General features: G+C 39.1%; 1 protein-coding gene across 5 annotated transcripts; it reads right to left on the bottom strand.

The window, feature by feature from the left end:
• Window positions 1-1,544: 1,544 nt before the first annotated feature.
• On the bottom strand, window positions 1,545-22,755 carry LOC121313211 (RING finger protein 151-like). Of its 5 annotated transcripts, XM_041245531.1 has the most exons (10): window positions 22,657-22,722; window positions 19,816-19,931; window positions 12,740-12,856; window positions 11,564-11,786; window positions 11,151-11,290; window positions 9,869-9,895; window positions 5,565-5,727; window positions 4,522-4,642; window positions 3,969-4,219; window positions 1,545-3,627 (listed from the first exon to the last, which is right to left on the bottom strand). In XM_041245531.1, the coding sequence occupies exons 4-9, from the start codon at window positions 11,767-11,769 to the stop codon at window positions 3,974-3,976; spliced, it is 903 nt and encodes a 300-aa protein (XP_041101465.1). In that variant the 5' UTR covers window positions 11,770-11,786; window positions 12,740-12,856; window positions 19,816-19,931; window positions 22,657-22,722; the 3' UTR covers window positions 1,545-3,627; window positions 3,969-3,973. The 5 variants fall into 5 exon arrangements, with proteins under 5 accessions (XP_041101465.1, XP_041101463.1, XP_041101462.1 ...); XM_041245529.1 differs by having other exon boundaries at window positions 1,545-4,219; window positions 11,564-11,789; window positions 22,657-22,723; XM_041245528.1 differs by having other exon boundaries at window positions 1,545-4,219.
• Window positions 22,756-22,801: the final 46 nt, after the last annotated feature.

Here is a 22,801-nt window from a genome sequence, read left to right as displayed (position 1 = left end):
CTCAAAATAACCACCCTTTGCCTTAATAACAGCCTTACAAACACGAGGCATTTGGTTAACAAGTTTCAGCAGGAAATCACCTGACATGTCTTCCCAGCTCTTCTGCAGCAATTCCCAGAGATGTAGGGCACTTGTGGGTAGCTTTGCTTTGACTCTTCTGTCTAGTTTGTCCCATACAAGTTCTATGGGATTGAGGTCTGGAGACTGGGCAGGCCAGGTCATTAAATTGAGTTGTCCTTCACTTACCTTCTTTGCCAGATAGTTCTTGCACAACTTTGAGGTGTGTTTCGGGTCATTATCTTGCTGAGTAATGAAGGACTGCCCAACTAGCCGTAATCCTGATGGAATGACATGCCTCTGAAGTATGCTATAATAGCCATGCTGGTTGAGCTTGCCATGGACTTGGTAAAGATCACCAACTCTGACACCAGCAAAGCAACCCCAGACCATGACACTGCCTCCTCCATGCTTGACAGTAGGAACCACACATGCAGAACTGATGCGCTCACCCTCTCTGTTTTTTACAAATACTCGGCGGTTGGACCCAAATATTTCAAATTCATCGGTCCATAAGGCAGACTCCACTCCTCAAACATCCAGTGTCTGTGTTTTATGGCCCAAGCAAGTCTCTTCCTCTTATTCTGCACTCTTAACAATGGTTTCATTGCAGTAATTCTTCCAGTAAGGCCAGCTTCACGCAATCTCCTCTGAACAGTTGATGTTGAAACATCTGTACTTCTAGTAGCATTTAGTGAGCTTGTATTTCAGGGGCAGTTAGTCGACGGTTTCGCAGACTTGTGACTCGAATGAACTTGTTCTCTGATTCCGAGGTCACCCTTGGCCTGTCTGACCTTGTTCGGTCCTCATGAGTGCCAGTTTCTTCAAATCGTTTGATGGTCTTGGGCACAGCGGTTACAGACAGTTGCAAAGTTCTTGCGATTTGTCTTAAAGCTTGACCTTCATTTCTTAAAGTAATTACAGACTGTCTTTTTTTATTTGCTTAACTGAGCGTATTTTGCCATTTTCTTACATTCAGGAATGATAAACTTGTGCCTATGCTACCTATATTTATAGTAATCATGGACCCTCACCTGTTAACAATAATTGGTGACAAAAGGTTAATTAGGTAACACGCTAGTTAACTCAGAACATCTAACAAAGACACTTTTATACTTAGGCCAGTATTCTAACACCGTGTTATACACATTTCAGACTTTTAACCGATTTGGGCTTCAGATTGAAATCCCCTTGCTTTGAGTGACCATTTCATCGAAATTGACAAGATTTACATTTTCATTTAATAATTTAATTTTTAAATGCAATTCACTTATGATTATCAGCTTATATAAGTACACATCATATAATGAAATATTAAGTGTTTATAGACAAGTTTATACAGTTAAAAGCATAGATAATCATGAAAAACCTAGTTTCAAGCAGGTGTACTCAAACTGGACTGGTGATAGATATATCATTTTATTTTCATTGTTTTATAAATTACCGAAGTACAAAAAAGTTAAATATTTGTGTGTGGGGGGGGGGGGGGTAAGTTTTATATTTAAAACGTTAAACACTCAACACGTATACACTTTATTAAACCCCACAAATAACTCACCTTTTGTACTTCGGTTGGAATAATTTGCTAACATTTCATTGGTTAGCTACTTAAATTGATTAAGTTAGTTTTATTTCTCCTTCCATTATTGTTATTAAAATGTTTAAATTGACCAGTTTCATGTGTATGACTGAGTACAGAAGCAGAGGGGGACATTGCTTCTAGCTCTCTCCTCTCACGTTCTTTACTGTCAACGTAGATGTGGTCATGTGACTCCTCCTTGCTCACTGATTGGATACTTGTTCAGGGCGACTGCAACCGATTGCATGAAAATAAAACCCTGCTTGATAGCTTGCGATAGGATGCAATCAGATAGAGCCCAATTACATGGTTATCGCATCATTATTGCACCGTGCAATCACAGGCTGCAAACTGAAATTGCATAATGTATCGTGGCCTTTACATTTATAGTCAAGAAAAATGATTACAATATAACCTCTGTACCATTATATAATAAAGTACTTTCCTGTAAGTATCAGAGATGGAAGGCGCATTATTGCATTTTCAATTGTACGAATGTAATACACTCCAGGCTCTGTTACATACAGAATTTGCAGTTAATTGAAGAACATACAATATGTACTAATTTGACAACAGGGCAAGTAATATGACAGGTTATCAGTGGGCTGTTCACAAGTGTTTGTAAAATTGAAGTTCAGTTTATGAACTTCAATAATGTAACAGAATTTCTTGGGGCTGGGCATCCCTGAAAACTGGTAGATATAGGATAGCTTTGCAAACATGTTTACTGGATTCTGTTTGTAGTATTGGTGTTCCAAAAAAGGGAAAAAAGAGAGTACATCTGTAGCAACTTGCCAAGTGGTTTTCAGCAATTAAATATTGTAAATATATTACAGAATAGTCAATTGGTAATAAGGGATCCACTAGATCTGAAGCATTTCTTAATGTATTGTATATAGTATTCTGTTTCTACAAAAATTACATTTTCTGCACATGGTGCAATACAGAGATTCTCAGCAAATTTAATTAATGTATACCAATAGGTAATTCAAAAATATAAAAAAAAAAGTGTCCCTGTCCATTTTTTTTCCCATGAGATTAACTATGGGAAATCAAGTTGAGGAGGCACTCTGTAGTGTTGTAGTTTCCAGATTTCTTTAATGTGACTTGGTACAAAAAATATGAATGGTACAAAAAAGTTCACATTTCTTTTTGACCATTTGTACAAGATTTTATTTGTGAAAAACATATAGTACTTTTTAATTTTTTATCTCAAATGTGATTATAACTGTGAAAAACAAAGGTTATGGCATGATCACACTGGAATAATTATTGTCAATTTATACAGTACTTTGTGCACATTTTCAATGAAATATTCTTAGGGATGATAAACTGCTTGATCTGAAAATAACTTGATCCAAAATTCAAGTATGTACAAAAGTCTTAGTGGCAGCGTACATAGTACAACATTATTATGATAGAACAAAAATCTAAAAGACATGTACTGTATTCAGAAAGATATACATTTACCAAATTATGACTACTAAGGAAGAATATTTCCAAAATTATAAAACAAAGCACCAAGACATTGTTTGGCTGCATTCTTTACCTTACAGAGAACAAAAAAACTACTAATTAAATTGTATGGGAATCGCATAGTTTATGCTTTTACAATATATAGGTATTACTTAGTCATTTGTTGTAGAAAAAAATAAAATTAAACATTGCATACCATTTGTCCAAATTGCGTAGGTTTTTTTTGGTGTATGACTAACTTCAAAAGGTAATACAACTTCAATGACCCAAAATAATAATAAAATATGTTGTATTTGTTTCTACTTTAGTCCACAGGTGGCAGTGATATCACTTCCTTAATGCAATAAAGGTTCTTCAATTGTTGAATGGCAGTTTCCAGAGCTGATTTCAGGACCTGAGCTGTATAATTGCATAGACACCATGTTGTCTAAATCAGTGTATCCTCCCAGCACCAGTTTCTTTGTACTTGAATATGCCATGGGCTAGCTGTAATCCAATCGTCTTGGTAAAGGCCTCTGAAAACAGTGTTACTATGTCTTAGTAAGCCGTAACCAATCTTTCATCTTGCCAAAAACTCAGAAGGTAGTGAAAAATCTGAATAGGTACAGTAGCTGGATGATATAAAACCAAGTCTAAGGTTGTTTTCACAACTTATCACATTTAGGAACACAATGGTCTTATTAGCAAAAATTCCCACATAAATGTTAATTTCCACATAAACCTATAAACACATGATGGCCCTTTTATTACTTTACATGTTTGAGGTACAATGCAGTCTGAAAAGATGCATCTTAAAACTAATTATGGAAGAGAGAAAGCAGGCTTTTTTTTTTTTTTTTTTTTTTTTTTTTTTAACCAGGCTTAGATGACTGTGACCTCTCTGGGTTTCCTCTTGATACTGTCAAGGCGAGCAAGGGTTCGGGAGCCGCTGCTTTTGCGGATGCTCCCCTCGGCAATGTTGCTGCCAGCATAGCCATCTCGCTGCAGGCTCTTGAGCAACTCCACGAGCTCCCTCTTCTCCAGCTCGGCCTGCTCCAGGTCCTGCCTGTGCAGCCGCTCTGCCGCCAGCAAGGTGCGCACATCTGACATCACCCTCGACATCTGGCTCTGTGTCACAAAACCATCACTGATTTACAATCGTGCTTGACAAGACATGGGAGAGGGAGTTACTTTACACATATACAAAAATGCAAAGTAAATCATTTTGTTTAAAGTAGCACTGATTTTTATTGCTCACTCCGCTTAAAAACAGATGTCCGATTCACGAATACATTTCCCTCTGCTTTCTTTGGAAAAATATGTTCATTCGAGTGGGTATTTACTTAAAATATGCCTTCTCAAAAGTCTGACACACTGCTCTAAAATGTAATGTGGGAATGTAAAGTGAACAGATCAGTTTTTTTGCTTACCTTCAGTTCCTCAATTTCGTTTTTAAGTAGACTTTCCTTCTGCACCATGTGTCGTCTCTGCGAGTCCAGTCGGGATTCCATTTCATGCCTTACTTCTTCAACTTTACATATCATCTCAGACCTGAAAGTTTGGACGCCTTTTTAATACTAGCTGACAGGGACTTAGACTTTGTTGAAACTAAAAAAAAACATTTACTAAATTTCTAGCATGTTTAATTAAAACTCGCAAATAAATTCACTTCTGCAAACATATAATGGTGAAGGCTTTTTACTTAAAATCCTTAAGAGGCCATGGCCTATTATTATTTTGGAGTGCTTTGCAGTTCAGAAAGAAACATTTTAAAAGCAGATTTAAGACTGCTCTGTAAAAAGATTAGCTGATGAACACAAATTACCATTAAAGCAAAACACCAGTACATAATGTTTTATTACACATGAATTACCATTCAAGACAAAGAACTTTATTGGGCAAAAAAAAAAAAAAAAGTTAGAAATTAAGGAATGTATAATTGAGATTAAAGCATGCCTAAGCAAAACCTTGCATGCAAGTCCAAAAGCACTGTATTGGTTAACAAAGACATATCTGACAATGGAACTAATCGGTATTGGCTTGCAAGTGTTTGAGTTTGAAAGGTCATGTTTGTGCACATTACCATAACACATTTTAAATCTTTAATTCAAAGATCATCTAAAAAACTTGGAAATATAACTGTTTTGAATTGTTTAAATTGTCTTATGGCCACAAGAATGCAACTGTTGATATCCTGACATTGAATATTGACCTGTCTGCATGAAGTCCCTACAATATATTGGCATTACAGATTTGACAGTAATCCACTGTCTTCCAGGATGGAAGTATAAACTATCAGAAGTAAGACACACATTTTAGGCTTACAATATAGAGTTGATTTTACTGTTGCTTCTGTGCTGTTCTGTTCTGTTCTGCATTAAAGTCAGAGGCATTTCAAGTGTCCTGTGGTGGGCTGAGAGGAAACAATGCAAGTGCTTTATTTAAATCCCTTCCTGATCACCCCCCTGCATACCTGAGCAGTTCCAACTCTGTCCTCAGCTCTGCTACACAGTTGTGATGAGTGTCATCAGCATTGAGAATGGTGTAGCCACAACCATTCGGACACTCCCTACTACGGTACTCGCAGACGGCCAGGTGTGCCTCCAAGTTTCGTCGCTCAACCTGCATTGGGCAACCTGCAGATATACGGTGGAGACAAAAAAATAAATAGTGCAATACCCACTATTCAATCAATACACTACAACTGCAGGATGTTTGTCTTGGAAAACAATAATACTTGCATTCACTGATAAACAGCACTCCCTATTAGATGTTCCCCCTATTTCCAATGTATGTGGGGGGGGACAAAAACTACAAAATGTAAAGATGCATCATGTTGATACATCACCTGTGCCAACATTGACCACCATGCAAATGCAGTTATTGTCGTTTAAAACTTTTAAATTGTGATTATTCTTGATAACTAAAAGTCAACAACATACACTTATCAAACAAAAAAATAATTGCACATAACCTCCTTGATAATTTTCTCCTGTAGGAAGTGTACTTTTATCACAAGAAAAACTGAGCAGGGAACCTACATATTTTAAACTGCCCTGACTTGCAGTACAAGACAGTTCTCTATAATATTTAGCAAACAACCACTGCTAAACTTACCCAAACAGCAAGTGTTCTTATAAGGCAGCTTCTGAGAAATAACTCCTTTGGCTTTGTGAAGATTGTCAATACACAATAACTGGGTCAAAAGGCTTTATTGGGAGAGCACATGGTATGAGGAGGTGTACAGAGAAAAAAAGGATAGTGCAGCTGCTTTAATCTTGCTTACAAGTCTTACTCATGTTTCTTTCTCGTTCTTACTTCCTGTATCCCCTACATAATGGTCAACCCCCAATCAATATATGGAAACCCTAATTGTCAAAATGCAAACATGCATTTATTCAAACCTGCAATTTAAAAAGGTGGAGATGCACATTTCAAACATAACACAATCACATGCGGAAAGTAGAAAACAGTCCACAGAGAAGCCGAGAACCAGCGAGACGAGCAGCTATCTGTAGCGTTGGTGCCTCACAACTTGCAGTGCACTTACAATTGCCATGGAATTATACCAAGACTGACTCAACTACAACTGAACAGACCAGCATTGTGTTTGCACAGTTGGATGCAGTTTGCATAATTGCACGTTTCTATAGATACTACTGCACTGCAAAATCTCACTCAGGAAAGAACTGAAACAGACTTCAAATACAGAGAAGTTATCCAAATCGCACAAAAAAATTAATTTAAAAAAATAACACTTATTCACAACAGAATCCAATTCCTAGACAAACAGGAAGAAGCTACTGTAGTTAAAAACTGTCTATTCTTTTTAAACTGAAAGAAAAAAACAACCGCTCATAAACAGCAACTTATTGAGATAAATGTATGCTTTATCGAGAGGAATGGTAGTTCCTTGTGCTAAGTTATAGCGAAGCGCAAGAACTGCCAGTGACTATCAATACAGTACAGTTTACGTGTTTTCAGGGTATTGACACAGTAAAAGTAAATCAGCCAAAAGCAACACTTATGTGAAATGTACAAAAAAAGAAAAAAGTACATTTATCTTGATATTTATGTATTTGTTTTTCACTATCATATAAACTGTGGCATTTAATACTGTATGATATGAAAATAAATATTCTACAGTCCTTGTTCAATTGTGTATTAGTGAAGATTTTTGTACATAAAGGTCATTATGCTTTCATATATTTTTACTCTCAAATTTAAAAATATATTGTAACGATCCGGACAAGTGCTTTGTTGCAGGACTTGTCTGTTTGGTTTGTCTAGGTTACATGTATTCAAAGGGGAACAGGACAGGTCACGCCGTTAGTGAATGGGGAGAATATGTGTTGTTGTTTCCGGAGCTTGCAGAGCATTCGAGAATTGAACATGAGTTAGGGTTACCACCAGTTCGGGTTTGACTGGACAGTCCGGGAATTGACATCTGTGTCCATGTGGCAGGAATTAACACGCCCCGACGTCCGTTTTTTAAGTGACATACATTAGTTGCTTAACGGTTTCCACGATCTTATTTAGAAAAATGTACTGTTTACTACTGGTCTGTTTGTCCACAGTATTTGAATAATGCTGAAGACAACTAATATAACCATGTGATGTAAACAATCCAAGTGAGAGGTTGCAGTCACCTTACAAATTACAGTACTAATATGAATTACATACAGTATTGCTATGTTTTTTTTCATATATAAACGTTTAACAGCAAGAAAACCAATACAGCTCGTCTCCAGCACTCCTCTAAAACCCCAATGCCTTTTAAATTACTAGTTTAACCCTTTGCCGTCCTATGTCGGACCAGGTCCGATATTACAAATTTTCCCTTCTAGTCCAATATCGGACCATGTCCGACATCATGGGGTGGGGCTTGGCTGGAGATTCAGTACTCATGTCCTCTTGCTATGCAGGGCCTTTTAAACCTGTTTTACTCTGAAAAAAATATTTTTATTTTAAACAGCGTGTGTGAAAATAAATTGGACATGATGCACCTGACAAGCACTGAATAAGTGGACCGCTAAGGGTTAAAAACATATACATGACAAAAAGCTCATGCAGGGAGATACCCCGCGCTGCAGTTTCCGCCAGAGAGCTCTGCTCCACAACTGCTGTCTGAGAGAGTGTCCTGCACTGCCTGGGAGAGGTTTTCCCACGCCGCACAAGAGAAAGTGCCTCACACTGCCAGTGAGAGCATGCTGCGCCGCCGCCAGAGAGAGACAGCACAGCGACATCAGCGAAAGAGCACCTCCCGCTGCCCAGAAGAAACTGTCCTGCTCTACCAGAGTGGGAGCCCAGCACCACTAGAGCCCTACAGAGAGAGAGAGAGAGAGACACATGCCGCTGAGCCCCAGAGAGAAAGCCATGCTGTCAAAGCCCCAGAGAGAGCGCCCCACACCACCAAAGCCCCAGGGAGAGAGCCCAGTGTCGGCAGAGACCCAGAGAGAGAGCCCCATGCCACCAAAGCCCCAGAGAGAGAGCCCCACGCTGCCAGAGCCCCATACCACTAAAGCCGCAGAGAGAGAGCACAGTGTCGCCAGAGCCCCAGAGAGAAAGCCCAGCAGCATCGCCCTAGAGCGTTCCCCACGCCATGGCTGCAGCACCCAGCCTTTGCCAAACAGCAACCGGGTTCCGAGGTTGTTGTTGGGGCTGTGCTAGCTAGCCTCTGCCATGCTGTGTGGAGGGGAGTAGTGGTCCCAGGAAGCCTGGACTCAGGAGGGACTGCTATCCAGGAATGGCAAGGGGATCTGGGATTGCATGCTCAGTGCAGCTGGATGTAGATGGGTCTCTGTTGGTTGCACTGTGATTTGTGGTTGGTTCCGCCAACCAGCTGTTTGCACGGGACTGAGGGTCTTAGTGATTGGACTGTGTGTATGTAAAGGTACCCCTGTGTGTGTGAGCCAACAGGGCTCGGGGGATCACTATTTAGGAGCCACCTGCGTGCAAGCTCAGGGTCGTGTTGTGGTTTTCATGTAACTGTCTATCTGAGCTAAACCATTTAATAACAGAGCGTCCATTTGCCTGCTGTTCTAAACCCTTCAATAAAATAGCAGTTTTCACTGCTTTAACCTGCATCCTGTGCCATCTCCATTTCTTTCTGCTGCGGACCACATACGCTTCCTCTACAATATACAACAGATCGTAGAATGTGAATTGAATGCATTGATTGCTAGATTACTATTTCTAGTAATCGCATGAGGTGTTAAATGACAATGAGTACCGGGTGCGTTTAATAGATATAATGATTCCTGCTTTCCATACGCTCTAATGAAGACAACATGTCGAAACATGTCAGCGTACCTGTTTTTATGCGGATCAAACACAAAAAAACACAAGCCAAGTTAGTAAAAAATTGAGGTAAACTTGGTCCCCATTGGTTTTACAGTTGTGCCTATTTGCTTTGTGCTGGGCACAGCTGCCCCAATGGTTTCTTGAAACTTGGCTTGTGTTTTTGCTAACTCTACTTTAAATGGCTGGGCACTTTTGATAACAGTGTTTTTTCACATTTCCAATGTGTTTTTGTTTCAGATTTAATACAACACAAAGACACTCACAAAAATCACACAAGAAAGCATATCACACACATTCCCAAACCTTAAATATCATGTTTTTATACAAAAACACAGTTTGATATATCAGCAACTGGTTAGAACAGTTTAATGAAAATCATGCATTAAAGCTTTGTGAATAGAGAGCAATAATACTAAAGTTCAGCTTAATCCAAAATGCAAGCAAATAACTTTAAAACAACGATTTCATACATACCACATCGGTAACACATGTATACTCCACCTGGTAGGAACAGTTTACAAAAGGTATTACCTTTTTTTTTTTTTTTTTTTTTTTTTTTTTACAATTTAGTGGTAAACACCTAGCCTAAGTCACAATAGTTCAGATCCTCTTTTCCAAACGAGTCCTTCGATTATTCTGTTGAACTTTTAGCCACAACATTGTGAGGAGATAATTAATGCATATGATTGCAGAAAAGTCACGCTACACTGCTATGATCAAAATACTTAATACCACTCAACTATACAGAACTCTGAAACTCCAGATTTCTTTAAAAAAGGATTTAATTTAAAACATACGCATGTACTATTGATAACTTAAATCTGATCCACCGCAAACCACTAGCGCCTTTAAATTCCCAAGAGTGAAGAAACATATTGTATTCAGATCTGTTGCTGTTAAGATGATTACAATACAGCAGGGCACTTCTGCATTCGCATCTCTTTTTATTAATCTAGAAATGACAGGTGACTGCTAGGTTTTGTTTTCATGGGTTTATACCTCTGCTTGTCGAAAGCAACACAGCGGAATCTATTTTAATCACCCAAACACGGGCTGTGCTGAATACATTTGTCAGACCTACTTCCTTTTGCATTAGAAGCATATCCTCGCTTTCAGTGCTTTCATTAAAACAACTAGACCAAACTGCTACACTAGAAACTACCAGTCTTGCTAAAATACTCCAAAAAGGTGGTAAAAAAAAAAGTAAACTTTGTAGATGAATTGTCTATACCGTCCCAGACTAGTCGAGAGACGAACAGGGTTGTCTCTTTTCCCACAAATCACTTATTTCATGCACAAATGAAACATAGGTTAATGGTATTGCTGGAATGAGACTCCTACAAAGTATGTTTCAGACACAAAGCAACTGCCTAGCTGATTATTTTAAAATCACCCCAGAACCATCACGGATGCATCCCCTACACTTCTTTACTGCCTAGCTACATTGCTCAGTGCAGTGTTGCCTTATGCACTGGCTTACACATGTACATTTCAGAGCTGCAAACAGTTCCTTAATTATATATATATTAAATCACTATGTTCAACCCCCAAGTAGAGTCACAACATTAAATCACATGTTCATAAATTCAACACCTGCCACTTCAGGATGGCATTGAGTGCCCATTAAGAATACACTAGACTGTATTTAATACCTCATCTGTTCTGTTTAGTAATATACTGCTGTCAGTATCGTATTTACAGACACAACATATGTTGATAAGCTATGTAATTTGTACTGTGTTCCTTTATTACTTACTAGTATTTGTGCAAGGAATTCGACTGTATTCACACTCTCTCTCATGTCTGTCCACGGATTCAAGAGAACACACCATTTCACAGCCATGTTCTCTGTTGCGGCACTGGATCTGCAGTCGATTCAAGTCATTTCGCATGTACCTGCGTATATCAAATTATATTGATGCTAAATGAAAAAAAAATCCTGCTTGGTTTCATGTGGCTTCCATCAATAAACTGAAAGCATTTTTTTTTTTTATTTTAGTAAAGCAGCAAGTTGAGTATTCTACATCAGACAATGCACAACAATATTGTAATTGGAGTGTTTTTTTGTTTTTTTTTTTAACACAGAGCTGTTGAATCACACGTTTTACTGTGAGTAGTCAGATAAATGTTATGATACTGACAACCACTCACTGCACTGTGCAGGTTTACCTGAATAAGGGTCGTAGCATGGATAAATCAAGGACCTGCCTGTCTTCAGGGCAGTTGTGGTGATGAACCAACCATCCCTGGATACAGGAGGTACAGTAGGCATGTTCGCAGGGTGCCTGCAGTGGATTCTCCAGCACATCCCGACAGATACAGCACAGCAGACCATCATTGACGTATCCAACAAAGCGCTCTATATCATATCCCATTGCCCTAGGCTGGCGAGCTGCTGTCAAGCAAGGAAAATGTTCAGGAAAAGTTCTAAATATAGAGATACACCTGGAGAAGATATACATTGAACACAAACTGCCTTTTCAACATGGAAGTTAAGGTGCTGAGGCTGCTTGAAAGATAACATTATATGCAAGTAAATTATAGTACTGGGCAAACAGCAATGCAGTTACTGTAGCTTATTACTAACAATATAATAAGTCAAAAACTGATGGCAGGGTGTCTTACTTTGAGATCTACACAAGGACTAAAGTTTTTGCTTAGTTTTTTTTTTTTTCCCCCACTTTGTCAGAACAGAACACAATCATAATTATTTTATCTCTAAACCAGTGACAGCACTTCAATTTCAGACACAGCAAAGTGAAGACGCTGACTCTGGGTCAGTGCTTGTCTACAGAAAATCAGCCAGTCTTTCAAAACAAGTACTTCTGGTCTCTGAGACTGAACACCCACAAACCATCTTTTTGATCCAAAGTTAACTGCGACAGGATCGTGAAAAACTGCTTAGTTTTATAAGAATCAGTCCAATCTCTGCTGATCCAGTTCCTGGTAACTGGTTGATTTCAAAACTTTCTTTACATGGGGTAAACCCACAACTCTCAACCTCATTATTTGAACATGCTGACAAGAATACTGAATGCAGTAAATACTTGATTTCATCCTCCCTTTAGTCTGATCAAAGTACTTTTCAAGCAAGTCATTATATTAAAATACTGCAGTGATATAAAAGTGGTTAGCAGAAATATAAAAATAAAAAAAACTGTACAACTCCAACTGATTAGTTGAAAACTGATAAATTAAGACTGACTGTTGAATTAACCACATCTCCTTCAAATGTGCAAAAACAGCTGCACCTACCAATTTTCTTGTTACAAATACAAAATAATCATCTACAGTTGTATTCATCAATGAATGCAAATCATAACACACAAGCAAATACTAGTGTACCTGATGCAAGAAGAATTGGTACACTTTAATTCTCTTAATCTTCAACTTTTACTTCTAAAAGGTGAGGAGTCACCGCTGCACTGTTAACGACACAACTCTCTTCGACCCTGACAGCTCCTGAATGGAAAAACAGACAAAAGAAAAGAAGTATCAACTGTTGTGTTTCCTAAGGGACTGATAACCAGAGCCGAAGCAGCTAGCTGTTGAACAAAGCAAACAATAACCCTGTGTTCACATGGGCTGAGCCTGGAGAGCAAGCCCTCCCCACGACTGGCATTTTTGTGTTACATATCAGCAGCTTAATTAGGAGAGAGCAGAAGGCATGTCCATGTCTAACAAAAATACATGTGATTAAATTAAATAATCCTGAATATCAATTGTTTTCATTAGACTAAAAGTATTGTGAGGGGTGGGGCGGGGAGGGAGCCCTGAAAACTTAAAAGGTATTGTAATACCGATAGGTTTCGATACCGGTATATGTCTTAGCCGTCTGGTTTTTGATAGTTCAGAATTTGATAAAAGTTTAGTTTTGTTAAAGCAAATAAATATACAGCCTGTTTCAACTCATGTGTTGTTGTGAGAGTTCAATTTACACACGAAAGAGTGTGGAAAAATGTCCCGAAAGTGGCAAGCTTACCCCGGTTTGTCACAATATTTAACCTCAGTATCCTAGGGCATGCCATGCCCCCTCCCCCCCTTTCCTTTTTTTTTTTTTTTTTTTTTGTAGATTCGGTAGTCGGCCGAATCCCAAAAACTTGGATTCAGTACACCCCTACTTTAAACTTAATTAAAAGCACAACAAACATTTCAATTTTTATTGGGAAAACATACTTAAACAACTCTTAAATTTGCGTCCGTAAGATTAGTTATTAAAATTGCTTAAAAACCAATTTAAATCAGTTAAATTGTTACTCAATGGTCAAACTACATTTGAATCGGTTTTAGTCATTTCATGAGAGAGAGAGTCATGGCACCTCATATTCACCAGGTGTCATACTTCTTAACGCTTTGTAGGAAGAAAATTGTATAGTGGCTTTCAGACAGACATTCTTAACAGATACGAATCTGCTTAGTTTGTTTTGACCAGGCAGGCAGGTCAGCACAGCAGGCAATCTAACTATTCTCCCATTGAAACCTTTAAAACCCTCTGTTACTAACATCTAATTCTTTGAAGTAGATCTAGAGCAGTGGTTCCAAACCTGTGGTCCGTGAGTAAACTCCACGTGGTCTGCAAACAACTCCCAAAATGTGTTTAAGCAGTTCTTGCAAAACCCCACTTCTACACACTCACATGTTATAAAACTACAATACATATTACTAAGCAACACAACAGCTTTAACCACATTTTATATATATATATATGTATTCTGCATTTCCCCCTTTGTTTCCTTTTAATACGTGTGTTGACCCCTCAATTTCACAGTTTCCACGAAATCGTGATTTAGGTAGACCCCTACACATGGTAAATGAAATAAGAGAAAAGTATAAGGTACTGCAATAAAAATGTGCATTATAAATATCATATGGGAGATAATGAACTTGAAGAAGGAATCTATGAAAAAAGACCTTGGAGTTTATGTTGATTCAGAAATGTCTTTATCTAGACAGTGTGGGGAAGCTACAAAAAAAAGGCCAACAAGATGGTTGGATATATTGTGAAAAGTGTTAAATTTAAATCAAGGGAAGTAATGTTAAAACTGTACAATGCATTAGTAAGACCTCATCTTGAATACTGTGTTCAGTTCTGGTCACCTCACTACAAAAAGGATATTGCTGCTCTAGAAACAGTGCAAAGAAGAGGGACCAGAATTATTCCGGGTTTAAAAGGCATGGCATACGCAGATAGGCTAAAAGAATTGAATTTATTCAGTCTTGAACAAAGGAGACTATGCGGTGACCTCATTCAAAATTCTAAAAGGTATTGACAATGTCGACCCAAGGGACTTTTTCGACCTGAAAAGAGAAACAAGGACCAGGGGTCACAAATGGAGATTAGACAAAGGGGCATTCAAAAAAGAAAATAGGAGGCACTTGTTTACATAGAGAATTAGGAGGGTCTGGAACCAACTCCCCTGTAATGTTGTTAAGCTGACACCATGGGATCCTTCAAGAAGCTGCTTGATGAGATTCTGGAATCAATAAGCTACTAACAACCAAACGAGCAAGATAGGCTGAATGGCCTCCTCTCGTTTGTAAACTTTATGTTCTTACGTATTCTCTTGTGTACCCGTTCTCTGTGCATGGAAACCACATTTGAGAGGTGTCTGGAAAACAGCACGAGAATGCTACGCATGACTAATTTGCATATCAACCTCCTCCTTTCCCCTTCATTTCCATGACATCATTTGAAAAGAGGGTCTTCGAGTAAAATAAACCGAGCCGGTGGAAACCTGAAATGTATAGGGTCATTTTTCATTTGACTCGAGCACAATGTCTCGAGAAAAATTAGAACACACATGGAAACTCCCCCAATGTGAAACAAATACTACCTAAATAATTTACACAGTATGAAGGTATATTTGTCTTGTCAAAAACACAACTTCCTTTTTAGCCAGTAATAGTATTCACGTAAATGCACGTTTCTGATCTGAGGACAACCCAAAGCTCTAGGTTTTGTGAAATGAAGCTCTTAAACCTGCAAAATTGAGACGCCACTTATCTACAAAACATTTAGAAAGTGAAAAAAAACAACACTTTGCTTTAAAACAAAAGGGCAGCTTTGCCATCAGCAACTTTCAATGCGTAAAATGACAACATTGCTTGATGAACTGGTAGCGAAAACTCAACCCCAGGGATCTCATTAAGTTAGGTAACTATACAAATACTTTACTTTCTACATATACACGTACAAATGTGTTTAAAAATGCTGTTGTGAAAAAATGTGTGGCAAGTGGCCTCAATTTTGCAGGTTTATGAGTTTTGTTTGGCAAAACCTCCTGACAAATAATGCACTGGGGCTTAGGTCATCCTCGGATCCAATAAAAAATGCCAGAGCTAGTCTAAGGAAGCGTTACCTCGTAGCAAATTAATCTATCCAAAACATTTCTAACACAACTTACTATTCGCCAACTTCGCTCAATATACATATAGAAAACACAGGAAGACGAGGTGGGTGGGAAGCAATTTGAAAAAAAAAAAAAATGATTGGACAGTCTACAGAATGTCACTCACACCATGGTACAGTTCAAGTCAAACTACAAATATAGCCTCTTTTTGTTTCACATTAACTTCTGTTATATGCAGCTAAACTCTTCATCAAAATCAATCACCAAAAACCTTGACCTCCTTTGATTCGAGTTGACCCCCAGACCCAACCTTTCCATTATCATAACTTCCACCATAATTGACAAAGAAAGGTAGTTTTGGTGTCGTTTTAAAGCTCTCAGATAGCACTATGTTCTCATTATATGGAAGGTTATGTGAAGTGTAAGATAAAATTGTGCGATTCTGTAACCTTGGGTTTTTGTCAGTGTTTGAGAGGATTGTAGCCTAGACCCTTAGCTACATTTCCTGCAAGTTTTATTTTATGCCTGCCGTTAGTTGAGGCACAGCACAAAGTTGAATGCAGAGTGTCAGGTGAATCTTCTAAGTGAAGATATTTAGTTGTAAATCGAGAATACTCACCTGTTAAATTGAAGCTGCAGTTTTACAGTCTATTTGACAGTGAAGACAATTTGTTGTGGCAAGTACTTCCAATGACTTTCTTGGAGTTAAGACATCAAAGCATGCCATGACCCATTTGCAAAGCATCGTGGAGTGTGCCTCTCTAAAGGTCGCACTTTAAGAAAGAAGCATATCAAAGTTTTTAGCTCATTGTCCTCCTGACCAAGACCAAACATCATCTACAACAAACTGACCCCAAGGAGTCTAGTACCAGAGAATCCTGCCCTCATGCTGCTCAAGACAAAAAACGAAATTTTCAAAGCTGAAACGGAACATGAGATTTTACAAAAATAAGGCCTTGGAGGTAATACAAAAATCTCTACTGAAGAGAAGGAAATTGTCAGAAAAGGTATATGCATATCAGAAGGTAAAGAACATTGGAGAAGCAATGAAGAGAATTCCAAGAAGGGTTTTCCCACAAACAGAAGTGCAAGACTGTAAAACAAATCAAGGAGCAGGCTCAGGCATATCAAGAGATGATGGCCCAGCTGAAGGAAAAATGTAATTCAAATATCAGTCGAAGTCAGCAAGTTCATATTTTGACAGCCGTCTCAATGTCTTGGTCTATACGGAGGACTGCTGCAGAGCTTGGTGCTACCTACCACATGTTCAGGACAGCTAAGGCTTTACAGGAAAAGAAGAGATGTCTATCTGATCCAAATCAAAAACTGGGGGGAGAATGCTAACAAAGGAGATTGCTCAAATGGTAAAACTGTTCTACAAGAGGGAAGATGTTACAGAAGTCAACTCACAGCCGGAAAGAAAGATTTTGTTTCTGTTTACAACAAAGAGTCGGGAAGGAGGGGCATCAACAAAAACAGCTTGTTCTCTGCAATCTTTCAGAGGTCTATTGTTTCTTCAAATTACAGCATCCTAACATTAAGATTGACTTCTCCAAACCTGCAGAGCTAAAACCAAAGGAGTGTGTATTGGCAGGCAGTAGCAGTGTCTGCACAACACACCAGAATGTAAAGCTAACATTCATCTGTTCCAAGCTTCCACAACTGAATGCCAGTACAGAAATGCTTTTGAATCACTATCGGCATTGCTTATCTTATCTCATGTGTTCCCCACCTAATATCAATTGCCACTTAGGAAAGTGTGAAAACTGTCCATCATTTGAAGATTTCACGAGTCAATTCCTCTTTCAAGATAGCCTGGTGGATGCAGTGGAGTATCGGAAGCGGACTACAAGTGACAGATCCACCCTTTAGACAATCAATGACTCTGCTGATAAGTTCATAGAGACTTTCACAAGCCATCTCCAAATGTCTTCATTGACATGACTTAATTGCAAAGATGCAGACTGCATATTATCAACAGCTAAGGAATGAACTCCTTCAAGAAAATGAATTCCTAGTTTGGTGATTTTGCAAAAAACTTCACTTTCGTCATACAAGATGAAACACAATCATACCATTGGAACAACTCTCAGGCAACCATACATTCTTTCATTTGCTATTGGCAAGACAAATATGGAAATTCTCAGCACATTTCATATGTTGCAATATCAGAATAAATGGACCACTAAGGAATAATAGACAGCTAGCCTATTTGTGTGCAAGCACAGAACAAACTCTCTACCACAGAGCTGGGAGTCTAGCTGTGGTAGTCCAGCAAGGAGAGCCTTGCGTGGAGAGACCGTTAAAAGAAAATCCAAACCTAGCAGTTCTCTGGAAGACGTCAACTACTAGACAGGTCTGTACCCTCCCCCCACAGCTTCTGCTCCCACCACTACTATCCTTATCTGACTCACCTGTCCTGCTAGGACCGTCTCTCACATCCCTGTTATTCTGTCCTCTCACTCCCGTCCTCTTAACACCTCTGAATTTCACACTGTCCAACTAACCTCTCTCTGTCAACTCCTGCTAATTGTACTGTACTATCCCCCTTGACCTCTCACTCACTCTCAAACTCTACTATCTCCTCTCCTCCTTCTCCTCTCTATCTACCCCAACTGTCCTGTTAGGTGATTTCAATATCTATCTTTCCAAACCCACCTACTCTGCCGAATTCCTTCCTCTCCTTCAACTTCTCTCTCTCCATCCCCTCCTACCCAAAAAGCTGGACGTCAACTGGACCTCACCTTCTCCTACCTGGTAACCTGGAGTGGCTCAACCTCCACACTTCACTCTCTGTCAACAGGAGTCCCCCAGTGATCAGTCTTGGGTCCTCTGCTGTTCTCTCTCTACACCCACTCCCTGGGCCCCCTCATCGCATCCTATGGTTTCTCATACCATTTCTATGCTGATGAATCTCAGATCTTCCTCACCTTCCCCCGCTCTGACCCTACAATCCCCTCCCATATCTCTACCTGTCTGTCTGCTATCTCCTCCTGGATGCACTCGCATCACCTCAAACTCAACCTCTCTAAATCTGACCTCCTTTTCTTCCCCTCCTCTGGAATCGACCACTCTCTCTCCCTCCTCCAGAGCCAAGAACCTCGGAGTAACCTTGAACCCCTGCCTCTCCTACTCTCAACACATCTCCACTCTAGCATGCACCTGCTGTTTCTTCCTGAGCAACATACAAAGAAACCGACCCTTCCTCACCAACTACTTCATGCAACTCCTCATACTCTCCCACCTAGACTACTGCAACCCTCCTGGCCGGCCTCCCTGCGTCGCCACCCGTCCGCTCTAGCTCATCCAGAACTCCACTGCTTGCCTGGTGTTCTCTCTGCCTCGCTTCTCCACTGGCTCCCGATCACCGCTCGCATCCAGTTCAAGACTCTTGTACTTGCCTACCGATGCCTTGACTAGAGTGCACCCAGCTACCTCCAGACCCTCATCTCTCCCTACACCCCCACCTGACCGCTCCGCTCCGCCTGCACTAGAAGACTGGCTCCTCTATGCTCCCTTGCCTTCAGAGCCCGCTCCTTCTCCACCCTCACCCTGCAGTGGTGGAACGACCTTCCTATGGGTGTCATGACTGCCCAGTCCCTGACCACCTTCCGGCTCCTCAAGACACACCTCTTCAGACAACACCTGTAAAACTCAACTCTTCCCTTCTGGACAATATAGCACTCTGCCTTTAATGCACTTTAACTTGCACTTATCTGCTCCTATTTTACTGTATTTAAATTGTGCACTTAATCCAATCTGTAGTATTTTGTATTTCACTTGCATTCTTACCTAATCCAGATGCAACTATCAACACTTATCTGCTCTTGAAATGCCCCGACATCAAATCATACTAGGTTTTGCATTTGCTCTTATTAGGACGGAAGTCACTGTATTTTGTATCTTGCCCTTAATTGTACTGTAATTCTTGACATGTATTTTTTGTATAGAACTGTAAGTCGCCCTGGGTAAGGCCATCTGCTAAGAAATTATTTAATAATAACAACAACAACAACAATAGTCACTGGTGCTGAGCAGAAGAAACGGGAGGCTGAAATTAACTTCCTGCACCTGAATGACCAGCACGATCATTTTGTTTCCCACACCGTCCAGATCAATTTATTGTAGACATGGGGGATATGCTGACATCAGTGGAGCCAACAACTGCAACAGGAAGGACATATACCCTGAGAGACAAGAAGATGACCAAAGCATCAAAAGCCCTGACAGAATGGCTGTGAAGAAAAGGGCAACTTAAGCATAGGTGATATAACAATACATTTTCTTTTCCAGGCTCAGTGATTCATTGGATTTGAACAGTGGTAATTACAGCTCCTAGAGAAGCATTACTTAAAATACCAAAACATGCTTTGACAGAAGTACCACTGGTGGGGACAAAATTAAACGTGCACAATTCAGTATTGATTTATATTTAATTCACCTGTATTTGTTTGTTTTAGCCAATTGTGTAAATAGGGCACCTTGGTTAATTCATATTAATAACTGTTAGAGCTGCACCAGTTCACTGCAGCTTCAGTTTAACAGGAGAGGAGAGTATACTCAATTGCAAATAAATATATTTGTTTAATTGTATTAGGTGTGTAATGGCTTCAGTTAGAAGATTCACTTGACACACTGCACTCAAATCTGTGATGTGCCTCAACTAATGGCAGGCAGAAAATGAAACTTGCAGGAAACGTACATATGGGTCTAGGCTAAAATCTATCAAAAACTGACAAAAATCCAAGGTTACGCAATTTGACTTGGGTGAGGTCAAAGGCCACAGATTCACAGATTTTTTCATTTTTTTTTTTTTTTTATCTTGTATTTCACAACAATTTAAATATAATGAATAGATCAAAGTCCTATTTGAGAGTTTTAAAACGACACCAACACCAGCTTTCTATGTCAATTATGGAGGACATTATGACTATGTAAAGTTAGGGTGGCTGTCCAAATCAGGTCAACCTTTGATGACCTGTATCTCATGAATGGGGGGTCACTCGGGCCTACAATTCACAGTGTAACCATTTCTTCCAAAGACAATGTGCAAATGTTTATCAAAAAAATCAGAGGTCAAGAAAAAAATGGCAGTTTTTGGTAGATTTCATAATAAATGAATCATACATTACTTTACACATACAAATTAGTTTCAAAATTCTGATGTGAAAAAAATACATGGCAAGTGGTCAGTGAGAAAAATCCAAAATGCCAAGGTGGTCCCTAGATTAAAAAAGGTTGGGAACCACTGCACTAGGGGCAGGAAGTTACAGAAAAAAAGGGTTAAGGGTTACATTGTGGTGTACAAGCTATACTTATACCAAGATTGAGATAGTCCCCAGGATGTGATGATAAAAGCAGAATATTATATACACACTAACAGTCATTCTAAACAAAAAGAATACTACATTAGTTAAGATAATATTTCATACCAAGTTGTTCTTTAACACACAATATGAGATCACTTGCTTCAGAAGGACCCTGCAAGTCCAGAAAACGCGAAGTATGCGAACGTGGGACCTACTCATCTTCAGAGGTCTCTGCTAACCACAGCTAGTTTGAAGGATTTTTGTGCTCTTTCTCTTTGATTGTTTACAGTATATTCTTAATATTTATGTTAATATTTTACATGTTGTAATGATGTGGCTTAGCCAGTATTTTTTAGACTCATTAAGCTGTATGTGTGTTTTAGTGGTGGGTTCTGTAATTTTTTACAGACGAAATAATCAAAATATTCTTTAGGGTCTATTCAACTGATTTACACGGTGGCAGATCTCAGTGCCGCTGTCCTTTAATTCACCAAATAATTCCCTTACCATTTACATATTTTTACAGACAGAAATAGACTAGAATAGAAATGCAAAGTTACTTGTAGAGGTTTGCTTTTCATAACCTTTGTACGCATTCATATTATTTCACTGGCAGTATTTAGGTCCACCGTTATTTAGTTGTCCAATATGGAAACAGTAACAGTAGAATCCCTCAATTATGAGATGAAGATCATTTATATTAGTTGAGAGCTGTCCCTCTAGATTGCTGTCCTTTACTTTAGAGCAGGTGTGTCCAATCCTGGTCCTGGAGGGCTAGTGTCCCTCCTGGTTTTTGTTCCAACTGTGTCCTAGATTACTTAATTAGGCCAATTATTGTTCTAATTAAGTCATTTAGGGCACAGTTGGAACAAAAACCAGGAGGGACACCAGCCCTCCAGGACCAGGATTGGACACCCCTGCTTCAGAGGCAGTATATTGGTTACATGGTTGTACTTCATCAGCTGCTGGGCAAGTAGCTACTTTGAGCTTTCTAGCCTAACTGGCCCAATTACAATACACTTGACCAGTACCTTTGACTTCACTTTTCATATTCCCAACCCTGGCTATTTAATGCCATTCCATTACTAGACACCCCACATATTGTACTGTTGAGAAATACCAAAAATATAATCTTTCACAATTTTAATCAAAATTTGAGAAGGAAATTATTATTCTAGATTACTTGTTAAACGTATTTTTTTAGGATATATGTATTACACCGCTACTGCCTGCCAATGTTTTTGTCGAAATAAGTACAGACAAATGTTAATGAAAACATGTATAACTATGAAAAGAAAACAACTAAACATATGTCTCAGAATGGCCAATTGCAATAACAAAAAGAATGGCCAGTTGAATAACGGTGTGTTGGACTGGTGCAGCTCATAAAAAAGAAAAATACATTTAAAAAACATATAATGCATGATATGAATGACATTGTTTAAGTTTAAGATCTAAAACTACAATTAGATCAAAATCCTATCCCGTAGCCTAGGTGAAAATAAACACTGAGCTATAGCAAACAAAAATGCATATGAAGCAACTTTATCTTAAAATAAATAAATACAACTAATTTTAAAACGCATTTTCCAAATAGACTCACCGGTATCTCTTGCTGACTCGGGCTGCAGTTGTCTTGACAGCCTGTCCATGGCAGGAAATGCGGCCGTACACTGTGGTAAATTATTATAATATACGTCGGTATCGTTCCAATTTACGGCAGTGTGGCAGAGCTGGTATGTTTTCGA

The sequence above is a fragment of the Polyodon spathula genome, chromosome 3, assembly GCF_017654505.1.
Source record: "Polyodon spathula isolate WHYD16114869_AA chromosome 3, ASM1765450v1, whole genome shotgun sequence".
Taxonomy (NCBI): domain Eukaryota; kingdom Metazoa; phylum Chordata; class Actinopteri; order Acipenseriformes; family Polyodontidae; genus Polyodon; species Polyodon spathula.
The sequence above is the reverse complement of the archived record's forward strand: the minus strand, read 5'-3'. Positions and strand labels throughout refer to the sequence as shown.

What these genes read in the sequence shown, in the direction of transcription:
- LOC121313211 (XM_041245530.1), bottom strand. Translation starts at nt 11,769, where the DNA reads ATGGGATATGATATAGAGCGCTTTGTTGGATACGTCAATGATGGTCTG. An exon ending in ATACATGTGTTACCGATGTG is followed by an intron (nt 5,728 to 9,868) that starts GTATGTATGAAA and finishes GTATATCTGCAG; the next exon opens with GTTGCCCAATGCAGGTTGAG. An exon ending in ACGAAATTGAGGAACTGAAG is followed by an intron (nt 4,220 to 4,521) that starts GTAAGCAAAAAA and finishes TTTGTGACACAG; the next exon opens with AGCCAGATGTCGAGGGTGAT.